The sequence below is a fragment of the Electrona antarctica genome (assembly GCF_951216825.1).
Source record: "Electrona antarctica genome assembly, chromosome: 2".
NCBI lineage: Eukaryota > Metazoa > Chordata > Actinopteri > Myctophiformes > Myctophidae > Electrona > Electrona antarctica.
In genome coordinates this window covers 3,862,668-3,877,700 of record NC_136807.1, presented here as the reverse complement: position 1 = coordinate 3,877,700, position 15,033 = coordinate 3,862,668, and the positions used below count along the sequence as shown (strand labels likewise).

Sequence of the window (15,033 nt, the reverse complement as noted above, 5' to 3'; positions counted from 1 at the left end):
AAGTAGAAATAAGGTATCCGCTAAAATCCTGATTGCTAATTTGCGCCGACACTAGCTGATGCTAGTAGCCCCCGATGCTAGCTGATGCTAGTAGCAGCCCCTGTGACGCTAGCTGATGCTAGTAGCAGCCCCTGACGCTAGCTGATGCTAGCAGCCCCTGACGCTAGCTGATGCTAGTAGCAGCCCCTGACGCTAGCTGATGCTAGTAGCATGACACTAGCTGATGCTAGTAGCATGACACTAGCTGATGCTAGTAGCAGCCCCTGTGACGCTAGTAGCAGCCCCTGACACTACCTGATGCTAGTAGCAGCACCTGACGCTAGCTGATGCTAGTAGCAGCCCCTGACGCTAGCTGATGCTAGTAGCATGACACTAGCTGATGCTAGTAGCAGCCCCTGTGACGCTAGCTGATGCTAGTAGCAGCCCCTGACGCTAGCTGATGCTAGCAGCCCCTGACGCTAGCTGATGCTAGTAGCAGCCCCTGACGCTAGCTGATGCTAGTAGCATGACACTAGCTGATGCTAGTAGCATGACACTAGCTGATGCTAGTAGCAGCCCCTGTGACGCTAGTAGCAGCCCCTGACACTACCTGATGCTAGTAGCAGCACCTGACGCTAGCTGATGCTAGTAGCAGCCCCTGACGCTAGCTGATGCTAGTAGCATGACACTAGCTGATGCTAGTAGCAGCCCCTGTGACGCTAGCTGATGCTAGTAGCAGCCCCTGTGACGCTAGCTGATGCTAGAAGCAGCCCCTGACGCTAGCTGATGCTAGTAGCATGACACTAGCTGATGCTAGTAGCATGACACTAGCTGATGCTAGTAGCAGCCCCTGTGACGCTAGTAGCAGCCCCTGACACTACCTGATGCTAGTAGCAGCACCTGACGCTAGCTGATGCTAGTAGCAGCCCCTGACGCTAGCTGATGCTAGTAGCATGACACTAGCTGATGCTAGTAGCAGCCCCTGACGCTTCTCACCTCCCAACCCTCGATGCGGGACTGAAGCTGCTCCAGAGCTTCTAGCTTCTCCATCTGCCTCTTGGTCTCGTTGATGTTGGAGCAGACGGCCTTCATCACCTGCAGGGCCTCCTCCACTGCAGGGTAATCTGCATGTTTCTTTGGGGTCCTCTTCAGCAGCTCCTACAAAGTCAGGAAGAAAGTTAACTTATTTTCCCCAAGGGCTATATTGAATAGAATACATTAAAGTAAATGCTGTGCTCTTATGGAGGAACTGAGCTGATATTTAAAATTCTAAATTCAGAATGACTTCTCTTTTCCTTATAGAGCTAGAATACATATATCTGAGAGTTTTGAGGAAGCCACATTGTTAATTTAACTTTTGAGTTTGTAAAAATTGACCCATCCATTTTGAATCCATGTCAAATGAACAGTCCAGATAGCAGGGTTATGGTAGTGGTTTCATCAGTAAAAAGCAAGGCTTTTGCACACCTACAGGCGACAGGTGCGTAGGAGAGGGTACCAAAATTGAAAAGGGAACAAACAACCGCACACTGTCTCCAACTTTTATTTAAGGAAACAGCAATGTTTCGGCCTTTGCGGCCTTCATCAGGCTATCTTTAAAGATGAAGGCCGCATAGGCCGAAACGTTGCAGTTTCCCTAAATAAAAGTTGGTCACTGCATTTGAAGACAGTGTGCGGTTGTTTGTTCCTTTTTCAATAGTGGTTGCATCAGTACCTTGAGCAGCAGAGGATACTTGCAGATCCTCTGGATGGGAGACAGCAGGTAGCCATCCAGGGGGATGTCAGTGCTGTTCTTACCTTGAGCAGCAGAGGGTACTTGCAGATCCTCTGGATGGGAGACAGCAGGTAGCCCTCCAGGGGGATGTCAGTGCTGTTCTTACCTTGAGCAGCAGAGGGTACTTGCAGATCCTCTGGATGGGAGACAGCAGGTAGCCCTCCAGGGGGATGTCAGTGCTGTTCTTACCTTGAGCAGCAGAGGATACTTGCAGATCCTCTGGATGGGAGACAGCAGGTAGCCCTCCAGGGGGATGTCAGTGCTTTTCTTACCTTGAGCAGCAGAGGGTACTTGCAGATCCTCTGGATGGGAGACAGCAGGTAGCCCTCCAGGGGGATGTCAGTGCTCTTCTTCCCCCCCAATAGCATGCAGTGCTGAGGAGGGGAAAGAAAACACACACATATTATTGAACTGCAACATAATAGTCAAGTTAGGACAATGGGTTTAACCCTGATGCTGAGAATTACGTCATCCTGACATAATCATAGCACTGAGAGCGCCGCAAAGGGGATCTTTAATATCGACCGAAGGTCGCAGTTAACTATGGAATCGTGCATTTCCCGTCCGTGTGTTGGTGGAGCATGTGACATCATCAGGGATGGAGATCCCTTATTTCATCAATATTAAGCCCATATATGGAGATCCCTGATATCATCAATATTGGACAGCAACTCTACATCTGACCTCAAACCCTTAGATCTCCATATACAGTATGGAGCCGACCTGGTCTGACATTCCATATTTTGATCCTTCCCAATCCATCCTCTCTCTTTGATGTCTCCCTTTTGACTGATTTAAACTCTCTTTGACTCTTTAAAAACTCTAGACGGGCCTGCCCCAAAGTTATTAGTGCAGCCGCGCCCGGCAGCCGGCGAAAACTAGAGTTCACAACAGGCCCGGAAATGAAGATCTGACCCAGCATGCCAAGGCGCCAGCGCTCGCCCAGCAGTCTGCTGTCACCCGGGCGGATGAGTGCACCTCGCCCAGCAGTCTGCTGTCACCCGGGCGGATGCGTGCACCTCGCCGAGGTCGCTTCTCGCCCTCAGGCGTCTTACTGGTGTTATAATGTAACACGGTCATTTTAAAAGCAACATTATCGAACACTGGGGATGAAGCATTTCAATGTTCTGTAAAAGCTACAGAAACTGTGGTTATTGTGCAAACTTCATTCTCTCTCGACTTTGTTTTCCTCCTTTCATTTTTCATTCCTCTCTCCTACATTAGAACTCTTCTTTCTTTCAGTGATACAGAATACATACAATTAATAACAATGCTGCTGCTTCAACAACCACGACATACAGTAGGACGACAATGATTGTATTGAACTGAAACATTGACATGAAAATTATCTGGGGTTTAGGATGGCCAAATCTGAGCCTGGCTCTCCTCTCCACCCTGTTGTGACATCAATGAGCTGAACATGCTTTGTAAGCCTGAGTCACAATCCTCTGATGCAATATAATATACTAGAGTAATTCCTTCATCCATGTGTCAGTTAATGTGACTCCCTAATAACTATCAATAAAAAGACTGACGAATCTCAACAATCTTATTCATGGTAACTGCAAAACCACGTGTGTGTGTGTGTGTGTGTGTGCGAGCGCTGCACTTGCTGTGCTAGTGAAACAAGACCCGAGCCACTCCCACACATCACTGTGGCAACACAGTGGCGGTGGCCCCATCTCAAAGCACGGCGCGGGGGCCTATCTGGAGGAGGTGGCAGGCCTGTCAGTGGTGTTGTGTCACAGTGTGCCAGGAAAACAGCCTCTTCCTGAGGCACCTCTTCAGTCTCCACCACACCCCCTAGCACTCTGTAGCCGCTTTAATGCTGTATTGGTTACCAATTGTTTCGATGTTTTTGCGCGACCACAAATGTTAAGAATGTTATTTTTCTAAACAACACACATGTTGTTTAGACAGATGCAAAGCGTGATGTTTACCTTGTAGTTTCTACAAAGCACTACATTGTTCTCTTTGCACTGTACTTATGTGACGATTTACCTTGTTTGTTAACTAGGATTCATTCATGCTTACTCTGATCTTGCACTAGCAAGTCTTTCTGGATAAATGCCAAAAATTGTAAATTGTAAAAATAATAATTCCAGTCCTGGGAGTCAAAATAAGGCAGCAAAAGAAAACCATCGTGCAACAACATACAGTCAGCAGCAGACAGCTGGCTGGCCTATAAGACCTTCATATTACATCAGACTTGTGTTCAGAGGCCCCATTTCCCTTCGTACATTGTCCAGGACCCCCCTTAGCTCATTGTCCAGGACCCCTGGCTCATTGTCCAGGACCCCTGGCTCTGGTGTCAAAACATGGAAACAGCTGTTGGCAGAACCGTGGCCAAGAGTGAGATGAGCGACCTTGACGGTGCTCGCATCCTGCGCTTGAACCCCAGCAACCTTGCAACGAGTTCCTGCCCTCATTAAAGTGTAAACATTGGAAACGGAGTCGACGTGATGAAAGGATGCAGGAGAGGACGGAAAAAAAGGAAAGGAAGGGGTGAAGGAAAGGGATGTGGGCCAGAGGAAGGAGGCTGTGAAGAGAACGGGAAATAATGACGTGTTCGAAAACAAAAAAGCAGCGTAGTTGTTTTTGTTTTGTTTTTAAGGCGGCAAGCAACACCAATGCATTACAGTACATATAACTTAGACTCATTAGAGCAGGGGTTCTCAAGGTGGGGTCCGGGGACCCCCAGGGGTCCTTGAGGGGGTTCCAGGGGGATCCCTAGTAAAATATGTTAATATAGCATCTAAATCAGATCACAACGTGCAATCTTTTAGATCTGCTATAAAATAATAAAAATATATAATTATATATATATCTTTTTTTTTTAAACATTTTAACAACACAAATCTTGTATGGGGTTGCCTGGCACAAGATATTTTCAGATTGGGGTCAGCGGACAATTAAATATAAATTTGGCGGTCCTTGCAATTTAGGCATTTAGCAGACAATCTTAATCCAGAGCAATTTACCATAAGCAAGAACACCACATGGCAATACATGACATTGTACATCAAGTCATAGTAGTCATCAATAATCATAATTCATAAGCAAGCTAAAAACCTAACATCTGTCTAACAGTGGAATTATATATCTGTGCAGTGAGAGTATACTGTACACTATAGCGTGCTATGTCTACATAAAATGCTACCTAAATTGCATAAGTCTAGCCTTTGCATCTGCCTGTAAACTGAAAACCATCTATTCATATGGTAATGAATAGATGAATAATGAATAATGAAATCAGCATTACAAGATGGACAGGACAAAGGATGTGATGATGATAATCCCACAGTTGCCCAATCAGTATTGAAACGTTTCTTCTCCCTTATATTAAACAAACACTGCAAATATAAGTAGCCTTTGCATATGCCTGTAAGGTTGTCCAGGCTATATAGGGCAAGTGCTACGGGCTAAGATGGAGTCTGAAGAGGTGAGTTTTCAGACTACGGCGAAAGATTCTTGCTAGCTTCTGAAGGAGGCGGTCGCACTTTTCTTCTGAAGATGCAAGTAGGCCGGGCGCAGCGCACGCTTGCGACCAGCAGCAATACATTTGGTTTGATTGATGTATGTTATGTGTTTCAAGCCTTATGACCTGCTGTAAAACAATTTGCCCTTCGGGGACACTAATAAATAACCTTGAACCTTGAATATTGGGGGGGTTCATGTGTTTGGTCCGAACGACAACCTACCTCCAACCCTCACCCTAACCCTAACCTCGCCCGGGGCAGCACACCTAAACCTAACCCCAACCCTCTCCAGACCCCCAGCGCACCTCGGACCAATGCTCCTTCGAACCAATGCTCCGTCGGATCATAGTCTCCCAAGATGGGGAGTGAGTCTGCACTCTGCAGTTCTGATTGCAAATGGAAGTTCATTCCATAGTTTTGGAGCCAGAAGGGAGAAGAGTCTGGGGCGTGTGGAGCGTTCGTGTCCCGGCCGTTTTAGTGAAGGTCCTTGACATGAACATGTTTGGGAACCACTGCATTAGGAGAATGGAGGAAACACAAAGCTTTGACATTAAGGCAGGAGTTCTCACCAGGAGGAAGGTCCTGATGTGGGAGATCTTGTTGAGCTCCATCAGAAGTCGCAGAGCCTTCTCATGGTTACTGCAGTATTCCCCGTAGACTGTGAACCTCCCCTTCTGGAACACACAGGACAGGTCACATGTTAGAACACCATAGGACAGGTCAAACACATGTTAGAACACCATAGGACAGGTCAAACACATGTTAGAACACCATACGATATCTGTGAACCTCCCCTTCTGGAACACACAGGACAGGTCAAACACATGTTAGAACACACAGGACAGGTCAAACACATGTTAGAACACCATAGGACAGGTCAAACACATGTTAGAACACCATACGATATCTGTGAACCTCCCCTTCTGGAACACATAGAACAGGTCACATGTTAGAACACCATAGGACAGGTCAAACACATGTTAGAACACCATAGGACAGGTCAAACACATGTTAGAACACCATACGATATCTGTGAACCTCCCCTTCTGGAACACACAGGACAGGTCAAACACATGTTAGAACACACAGGACAGGTCAAACACATGTTAGAACACACAGGACAGGTCAAACACATGTTAGAACACACAGGACAGGTCAAACACATGTTAGAACACACAGGACAGGTCAAACACATGTTAGAACACACAGGACAGGTCAAACACATGTTAGAACACACAGGACAGGTCAAACACATGTTAGAACACCATAGGACAGGTCAAACACATGTTAGAACACCATAGGACAGGTCAAACACATGTTAGAACACCATAGGACAGGTCAAACACATGTTAGAACATCCATACGATATCTGTGAACCTCCCCTTCTGGAACACACAGGACAGGTCAAACACATGTTAGAACACCATAAGATAAGTAGTGCATGGAATAAACACTAAATAAAAAGGTATTCTAATCTAAACCTACAGTAGCCTATATGTTTGCTGCTGTTCCACATGCAGCAAGATATCACATATTTGAGGCATTAACATTTGCTTTTGTGACATTTTCAGACAACATTCATGTTTATGGAAGATGCTTCTAAACATGTATGCTATTGCTAGTTTGATCACTTCAAATAGACTTTAATCTTTAAAATAACTAATAACCAAAAATAGCCAATCTACAAGCTCACAACACAGCGAGCTTGTAGATCAGTTATTGTCGGTGTGCACCATGCTTTCATAGACATGCTGGCTGCTATGAAATCCAACCGACTATAATCAGTCGGGTTTTCAGACTATAATCAGTCGGGTTTTCAGACTATAATCAGTCGGGTTTTCAGACTATAATCAGTCGGGTTTTCAGACTATAATCAGTCGGGTTTTCAGACTATAATCAGTCGGGTTTTCAGACTATAATCAGTCGGGTTTTCAGACTATAATCAGTCGGGTTTTCAGACTATAATCAGTCGGGTTTTCAGACTATAATCAGTCGGGTTTTCAGACTATAATCAGTCGGGTTTTCAGACTATAATCAGTCGGGTTTTCAGACTATAATCAGTCGGGTTTTCAGACTATAATCAGTCGGGTTTTCAGACTATAATCAGTCGGGTTTTCAGACTATAATCAGTCGGGTTTTCAGACTATAATCAGTCGGGTTTTCAGACTATAATCAGTCGGGTTTTCAGACTATAATCAGTCGGGTTTTCAGACTATAATCAGTCGGGTTTTCAGACTATAATCAGTCGGGTTTTCAGACTACGGCGGAAGATTGGGAGTGATGCTGCAGTTCTGACTGCAACGGGAAGTGCATTCCACAGTTTTGGAGCCAGAAGGGAGAAGCGTTTGGGACGTGTGGAGCGCTGTCCCAGCGTTTTTAGTGAGGGTACTTCCAGCTTCCCTGCGTTGGCTGATCTGAGTGTGCGGGAGGTGCGTGTATAGTGTACTCCACACCTTCTTCCCTATGCACAACTTGCAGCGGACAAGCTTGTCTTTATCGCAGACATACTCAAAATAATGCGAATACTTCACTAAGTAGTGAATGAAACGCTTTGTGGTGCCGGTGTCTCCTCCACCTCCCCCATCCCATGTTTAGTTTATTTACTTCTCTTGCAGTTTAACAACACGAGTCACACACTAGTTTGTTGTTCCGGACGGTTTAAGGCCCGCCCTTCTGTCATCCGATACTTCACACGTACAGACAAGTGTGCATCGTTTCCGTATCCGCCCTAGAGTCTAGATCTAGAGCGGATCAGCAGCCTGCAAAGCAACTCCACCCCAACCCAGTCTACCATTATAAATGAACACTCAAACCCACAGTTCCACCAAGGGTCGTGGAAATAGTATGTTACTTTTGGAAAAAAGTTAACCCATTTTGGGCGGGAACCCCTTTTGGTGTTAGCATTATGTTATGCTTTAGCTATTGAAAAATAGCAGATCTACAAGCTCATAGCACACCACCGAGTGGCGCGCTACGAGCTTGTAGGTCTGCTATTTTATAAAATCGAAGAACGACTGACATAGAAACATAGCTTTTTCAGAAAACTGTCAGGATGTAGAAGACATTTTTAGAATCTGATCTCAGGTCAAAATAGGTCAATGTAATATTATTACTCAAAATGTTAAAGTAACTAGTTACATTACTAGTTACCGGAAAAAAGTAATAATATTACTGAAAGTAACATTACTTTAGTTACTTGACAACACTGCTTGTTCAGACAGCACCCCAGCACTAAAATTGTTGAATTGGGGATATGCATTATAAAGACATAATTGCATTCCAACAGGCATACACAAGACTACACTAGATAGAGATTCATACACAAGACTACACTAGATAGAGATTCATACACAAGACTACACTAGATAGAGGTTCATACACGAGACTACACTAGATAGAGATTCATACACAAGACTACACTAGATAGAGATTCATACACAAGACTACACTAGATAGAGATTCATACACAAGACTACACTAGATAGAGATTCATACACAAGACTACACTAGATAGAGATTCATACACAAGACTACACTAGATAGAGATTCATACACAAGACTACACTAGATAGAGATTCATACACAAGACTACACTAGATAGAGATTCATACACAAGACTACACTAGATAGAGATTCATACACAAGACTACACTAGATAGAGATTCATACACAAGACTACACTAGATAGAGATTCATACACAAGACTACACTAGATAGAGATTCATACACAAGACTACACTAGATAGAGATTCATACACACGACTACACTAGATAGAGATTCATACACAAGACTACACTAGGTAGAGATTCATACACAAGACTACACTAGATAGAGATTCATACACAAGACTACACTAGATAGAGATTCATACACAAGACTACACTAGATAGAGATTCATACACAAGACTACACTAGATAGAGATTTATACACGAGACTACACTAGATAGAGATTTATACATGAGACTACACTAGATAGAGATTCATACACAAGACTACACTAGATAGAGATTTATACATGAGACTACTGGGTGCACTAAAGCTTGTGGAGGAATCCTTTCAGCTCTAAATCACCCACTGCAATTGAACCTTAGCTACTCACAAAAATTACATCTTTACAGATACTTTAGCTAAACCTACCACTTTATTCATGAGATGGTGGCTAGATGGTCGAATCAAGTGTTCTTAAAATAGTTTACGTGCTTCTTAACTGTGACCCTTTCATTTCCGAAAGGGATGTCTTTAAAAGCTGAGCCTGCTCGGAAATAAACCGCTCACACCCAGAATAACTCAAAGACTGCGTTTGTCCCTTAAGATAAACACACGTTTCTTCCTTTCATTCTCCGCTAGTGGAATGTTCTGAGCTGAGGGGAGGGCGTCTGGATAAGAAAGCAATATGGGAACATAACGCAATCACAACCAAGTCCACTCACAATAGTGTTTTTCAGCAGAAGCATAATGATGTCATTGTGGGTTCATGCTCAGCTGCTCCTGTGCTCCCTATACCTCAGACCTTTTCAAAATAAACTACATCATGGATGGATGCGATAATGTTATACATTGATACAAATGTGTTTAACACATTCTGGGCGGGAACCCCTTTTGGTGTTAGCATTATGTTATGCTTTAGCTATTGAAAAATAGCAGATCTACAAGCTCATAGCGCGCCACCGAGTGGCGCGCTACGAGCTTGTATGTCTGCTATTTTTGAAAAATCGAAGAACGACTGACATAGAAACGTAGCTTTTTCAAAAAACTGTCAGGATGTAGAAGACGTTTTTAGAATCTGATCTCAGGTCAAAATGTGTTTAACATTGAATGATGCGCATGTACAGTATTAAACAATAATCTAAAACCTTACAGGCATGCTCATGAAATATAGAGGTTTATATACATTTAAGCTTCTGTGGCAATATGTTGCTAATACACAAAACACAGCACTTTCACACTGTATTTCTGTGCAAACATAGCGTGAAGGACATAGACTCGTCGGCACCAAGGCTACCATGCTGGCAGAATAATGAGAAGCCGGGCTTTGAGGTGTGTGGAGAGATTAATTAATGATGTCTCAGTGTCTTTTGTCTAATTTTAGATTCTAACTTTTGCTGTGGTTGGGCCAAAAGTATAGTCAATGTACCTTACCGAGCGACTGACCCCCACTGTAGAAATGTGCACACAGAACCACTTCCTCATAATGTATGCAACCCAACGCACCAAATGTACAAAACAGTACATTACGTGCACGTCCGTGTTTCTGCTTTCCAGACACAGGTCAACACAGAACCATTATGCGCTGAAATGATCCCACGGTCAGCGATGTACAGGTCTTTAATATTTTACCGGGCACATCAGTGACTGAGCTAAACGCAGTCAAGCTTGTATATTATTAGACAAAACAGAGATGCAGGGCTGCAGAATACAGCCATTTGATGCCATTTTGTAATTTGTTTTCCCCAATGGTGGTTTAATTAGTCCCCTGTGTCTGCACTATCTGCCTGAATACTGCACTGTACAGTACTGTGAAAAAACTATCCTATGTAGTTTCATGTATGGGAAACGAATTTCTCATTTCAATGCTATTTCCCATGATCAAGATGATCTAATTCAACATGACAATGAAAATACTTTGTCATGACCTATCCAACAAAAAGCGAGATGAATGTAATTTGTTTAAAAAGTAAGTACATCCCTCAGTAGCCTTCATCCTATCAGATGCCCAGGTTGAATAATTTATACTGAACAGGTGCAAATGATTAGAGTATCATTAGACATGGTCATGTGGACGTCTCCGTCCTGGCGTACTGATCGGAGACCATCTATAGTTGTGGTTCACGTTGTGCGGTGACGTCATGCGAGATCAAAAGAGTTGCCCCGAGGACAAGGGAAGAAAGACTGTTGATGTCCATGGACTCCATGCCCATTATTGATGGCGTCGGGTTTCAAAGCCATCTCCAAGAAATTCAAGTTAAGCGTTCCACCGCTCATAAAGATCATCTATAAATGGAGAACATTTCAGCGCATGTGGAAATATCTCTAGGTCTAGGACTGTTTCACTGAGTTTCAGTGATGTTGAAAACTAAGCTTTTCTGCATCTCCGACACAAACTAATCCCTAATAATCCCAAAGGATGCAGTCCAGGTGATGCATGTTATTTTTTTTTTACGTTGATAATGATAAACAACATGTTATGTTTCAAAACCATATAATAATAATAATGAATTGTATTTTTATGGCGCTTTTCTATGCACTACGTGCCTACTCAAAGCGCTTACAATGGTTCATTCATTCATACATTGGGAGGTGAAGCGGCGAACAGTTGACGCCAGCGTCCTCACTTCCCACATTCACACACCAATGGTGGCAAGCTCACACCGACCGACTCATTGGAGTCAATGTAGGGTTCAGTGTCTTGCCCAAGGACACTTCGACATGTGGACAGGAGGAGCCGGGATTCGAACCGCCGACCCATGGATCATTGGACGACCTGCTCTACCTCCTGAGCCACAGCCGCCCTCCATATAGAAAAATTAAACAACCACAACAACTGCATGCATTGATGGTCTTATATACACGGCTATGTAGCCAGTTCCACCACCGAGACAGGTGGTTTACCTTCCAGGAAACCACTGGATTATATTCATTTCAGTACCGTTGAATATCAATTTGCAGAGACTTGAAGCATGACTTCAAGTCTTAATCCAACAAAGTGAATTTTGTCACTCATGTTTTGGCCTATAAATAACCAGATTAAAACATGCAGTAAGTCGTACAATCACAAGTTTCCTTTTATCCCGTTAAAGTTATAGTTTTTACTACAACTTCAACTGGTACTACTCTCCCCGTTATGTGTGCAGACACAAGCAAACTGCACACTCAGCACTTTAAAACACAATACTGACATTTTATTTTATTCATTTATTTTCAGTTCCCCAAACCGGTTACCAGAACAGAACAGGGATTAGATGTCAAAGGAGGAAGTCATAGCCAGGTTTTAGACATGTTTTATATTAGTGACTAGTGCGCCATTAGTGGCCAGCGCAATGGTAAATGGTGCATTTATATAGCGCCTTTATCCAAGGCGCTTTACATAGATTGTGCATTACATTCACCCATTCACACACACACATTCATACACCGATGGCGGCGGAAATCATGCAAGGCACCAACCAGCACATCAGGAGCAATTAGGGGTCCAGTGTCTTGCTCAAGGACACTTCGGCACCAACTCTGGGGGAGCCTGGGTTTGAACTATAGCAACCGTGCGGTTACCACCCGGCCACTCTACCCCTACAATTTACAATTTAGGCATTTAGCAGACGCTCTTAATCCAGAGCCACTGAGCCTGAGCCACCGCCGCCCGCAATGATGTGGCAGATGGGAATCATATCAAATGGACACTCTTGTAACAACATAGCTTTAAATATCCAGTACTTCTATTTTAACCCAATGTAGTTGTTGCCTTATTCTCCCCCTGCAGTGTACTCCAGTCACAGTTGCTCCCAAGTGGGGTTAGCGGGGGGAGGAGCGGCAGGAGGAGCGGCGGGCCCCCATGACGATTATAAAAACATTTCGTCTCTGCTCCCAACCAACTATGTTCAGACTTCCGGGGATGCCCACACACTGACACCACAACTCTGCCCACAACTCTAATAAACAGGTTAAATTTAGGACGCTAATGCTCAGTGCCCCATGTGCAATCATGGACTGACTGCCCATTGAGGAGAAAAATAATTGTGTAGACTCAGTGACAAAACTAAATTATATAGTAGGATAAAAGTCATGAGACAGACTGGCTAAATATAAGACTTTTTTTTAATTATCTTATTATACTAAATACTGTACAGTATGTACATGTGGGGTGGGCCTTGAGGAGTTCTTGGAATAATGCTAGTGGTCCAGAGCTACAAAAAAAAAAAAATCACACCTGTGTGAACTGAGTGGTGCAACTCCCCTCTCCCTCTCTCTGTAATTAGCACTTGGCAACAGTGCAACACTCTCTCTCTCTCTCTCTGTTTCTGGCACAACAGCGCCACTTTTGCCCCTACTGGTACTCATAGTCACATAGCCACACACATAGCCACACGTCACATAGGTTAACACGGACATTGCTGTTCCTTGGAGTGGTTGCACCACTCAAAAATAAAATAATAATAGTTGAGAAGCGCTGCACTATGATACGATGTTCTAACTGGCCCACTTGTGTATCAACAATCCAGCTATTGATCCATTCCGTAATCTGGTGCACAGGGATATTGACCAGCTTCTGGAGACGAGGGTAGAATGGAATGTGAGATACTGCGTTCTCTGCATAATCTCACACTCAATTGGGGCTGGCTTGACCAGGATGAATATAGTATCTAGCATCTGAAATATACATATGAAATTGGGTCTCAGTCTCAAATGGACGTGAGAGTTTTTTGTGTGGCTTTCGCCTTTTATAGAGAGACAGACAGTAGGCTGACAGGAGATGGGGGAGTGACATGCAGTAAAGGCCGTCGGGACCGGGAGTCGAACCCGCGGCACACTGCCAGACTCGGACTACCGGCCAAGGTGCCTGGACCGCTGAGCCACGGCCCAGGCCTGGACGTGAATTTTAAATGCTTAAAGCTCACAGATCATTAGACAAACATCCACAATGTCCCACTGTGACCTGTGATTAAGGGCGGATCTGCGAGAACACGGTGTTTATTCCTTATTGGATCAATGGTTCTCTGAAACCTGGATCAGTGTTTCTCCTAACCCGGTCAGACCCCTTTTCCACCGGTTGGTTCCCAATGGGAACCGGTTCAGTTCTTTTTGGTTTTTAGTCCATGAGCCAGAGCTCCAAAATTGGTGGGAAAACTATACCCTATATTAAATTGTTTATAGGATCAATACAAGTAAATTAATACATTATAACCCTTCCACAGTAGTAGCTTTTTCATATTTTCGATTATTTTGCATATTTTCCTACATAATGCCTCATTTGCATATTTAAAAATGTAAAATTTGTAATACAATAAATCATTGTCTTCGTGTAAGTACTCAATTGGGGAAGTTTAATGGTGATAACAATCTAATATAGGTATGGTTTTGCCCACTCAATTCATAATTAACGTTCCAATTTTGGAGCTCTGGCTCATGGACTGAGAACCAAAAAGAACTGAACCGGTTCCCATTGGGAACCAACCGGTGGAAAAGGGGCTTCAGTGGGTGGCAGAAAGTCTTCTAGTTCTAACCCCGGGTGACAGAATGCTTTCTAACCCTGGGTGGCAAAGGCTTGTCTTCTAAATCATGGGTGACAGTCTTCTATAAACCCTGAGTGACAGAAGTCTTTGGTCAAAGGCCAAGGGTCGGAGGGCGCCAGACAGGAGCAATGGATTGGGCAAAAAAGGTGTCAAAGCAGGCAATCAGATTTGCCTCCCCTGCCTCCTAAATTAAGTAGGGACTCGTTAAACAGCCCCACCCCTCTCCTCGGTGTCTCCACCCACACACATGGATGAGAACCATGCAGAGGCCATGTGGGTTTGTTTTAGATGACATGGGATAGACAAGAGCCATGTGGAGGCAGCCAGTTCCAGAGAGACAAGAGCCATGTAGAAGCAGCCAGTTCCAGAGAGACAAGAGCCATGTAGAAGCAGCCAGTTCCAGAGAGACAAGAGCCATGTGGAGGCAGCCAGTTCCAGAGAGACAAGAGCCATGTGGAGGCAGCCAGTTCCAGAGAGACAAGAGCCATGTGGAGGCAGCCAGTTCCAGAGAGACAAGAGCCATGTAGAAGCAGCCAGTTCCAGAGAGACAAGAGCCATGTGGAGGCAGCCAGTTC

General features: G+C 44.2%; 1 protein-coding gene across 1 annotated transcript in view; it reads right to left on the bottom strand.

The window, feature by feature from the left end:
- prex1 (phosphatidylinositol-3,4,5-trisphosphate-dependent Rac exchange factor 1) overlaps nucleotides 1-15,033 on the bottom strand; it is a 178,841-nt gene that overhangs the window by 120,684 nt on the left and 43,124 nt on the right. Inside the window, exons 4-6 of the mRNA XM_079492023.1 lie at nucleotides 5,802-5,906; nucleotides 2,026-2,127; nucleotides 976-1,137 (exon numbers count right to left, since the gene is read on the bottom strand). Coding sequence (XP_079348149.1) covers nucleotides 976-1,137; nucleotides 2,026-2,127; nucleotides 5,802-5,906 — 369 coding nt within the window. The remainder of the gene's footprint in view (nucleotides 1-975; nucleotides 1,138-2,025; nucleotides 2,128-5,801; nucleotides 5,907-15,033) is intronic.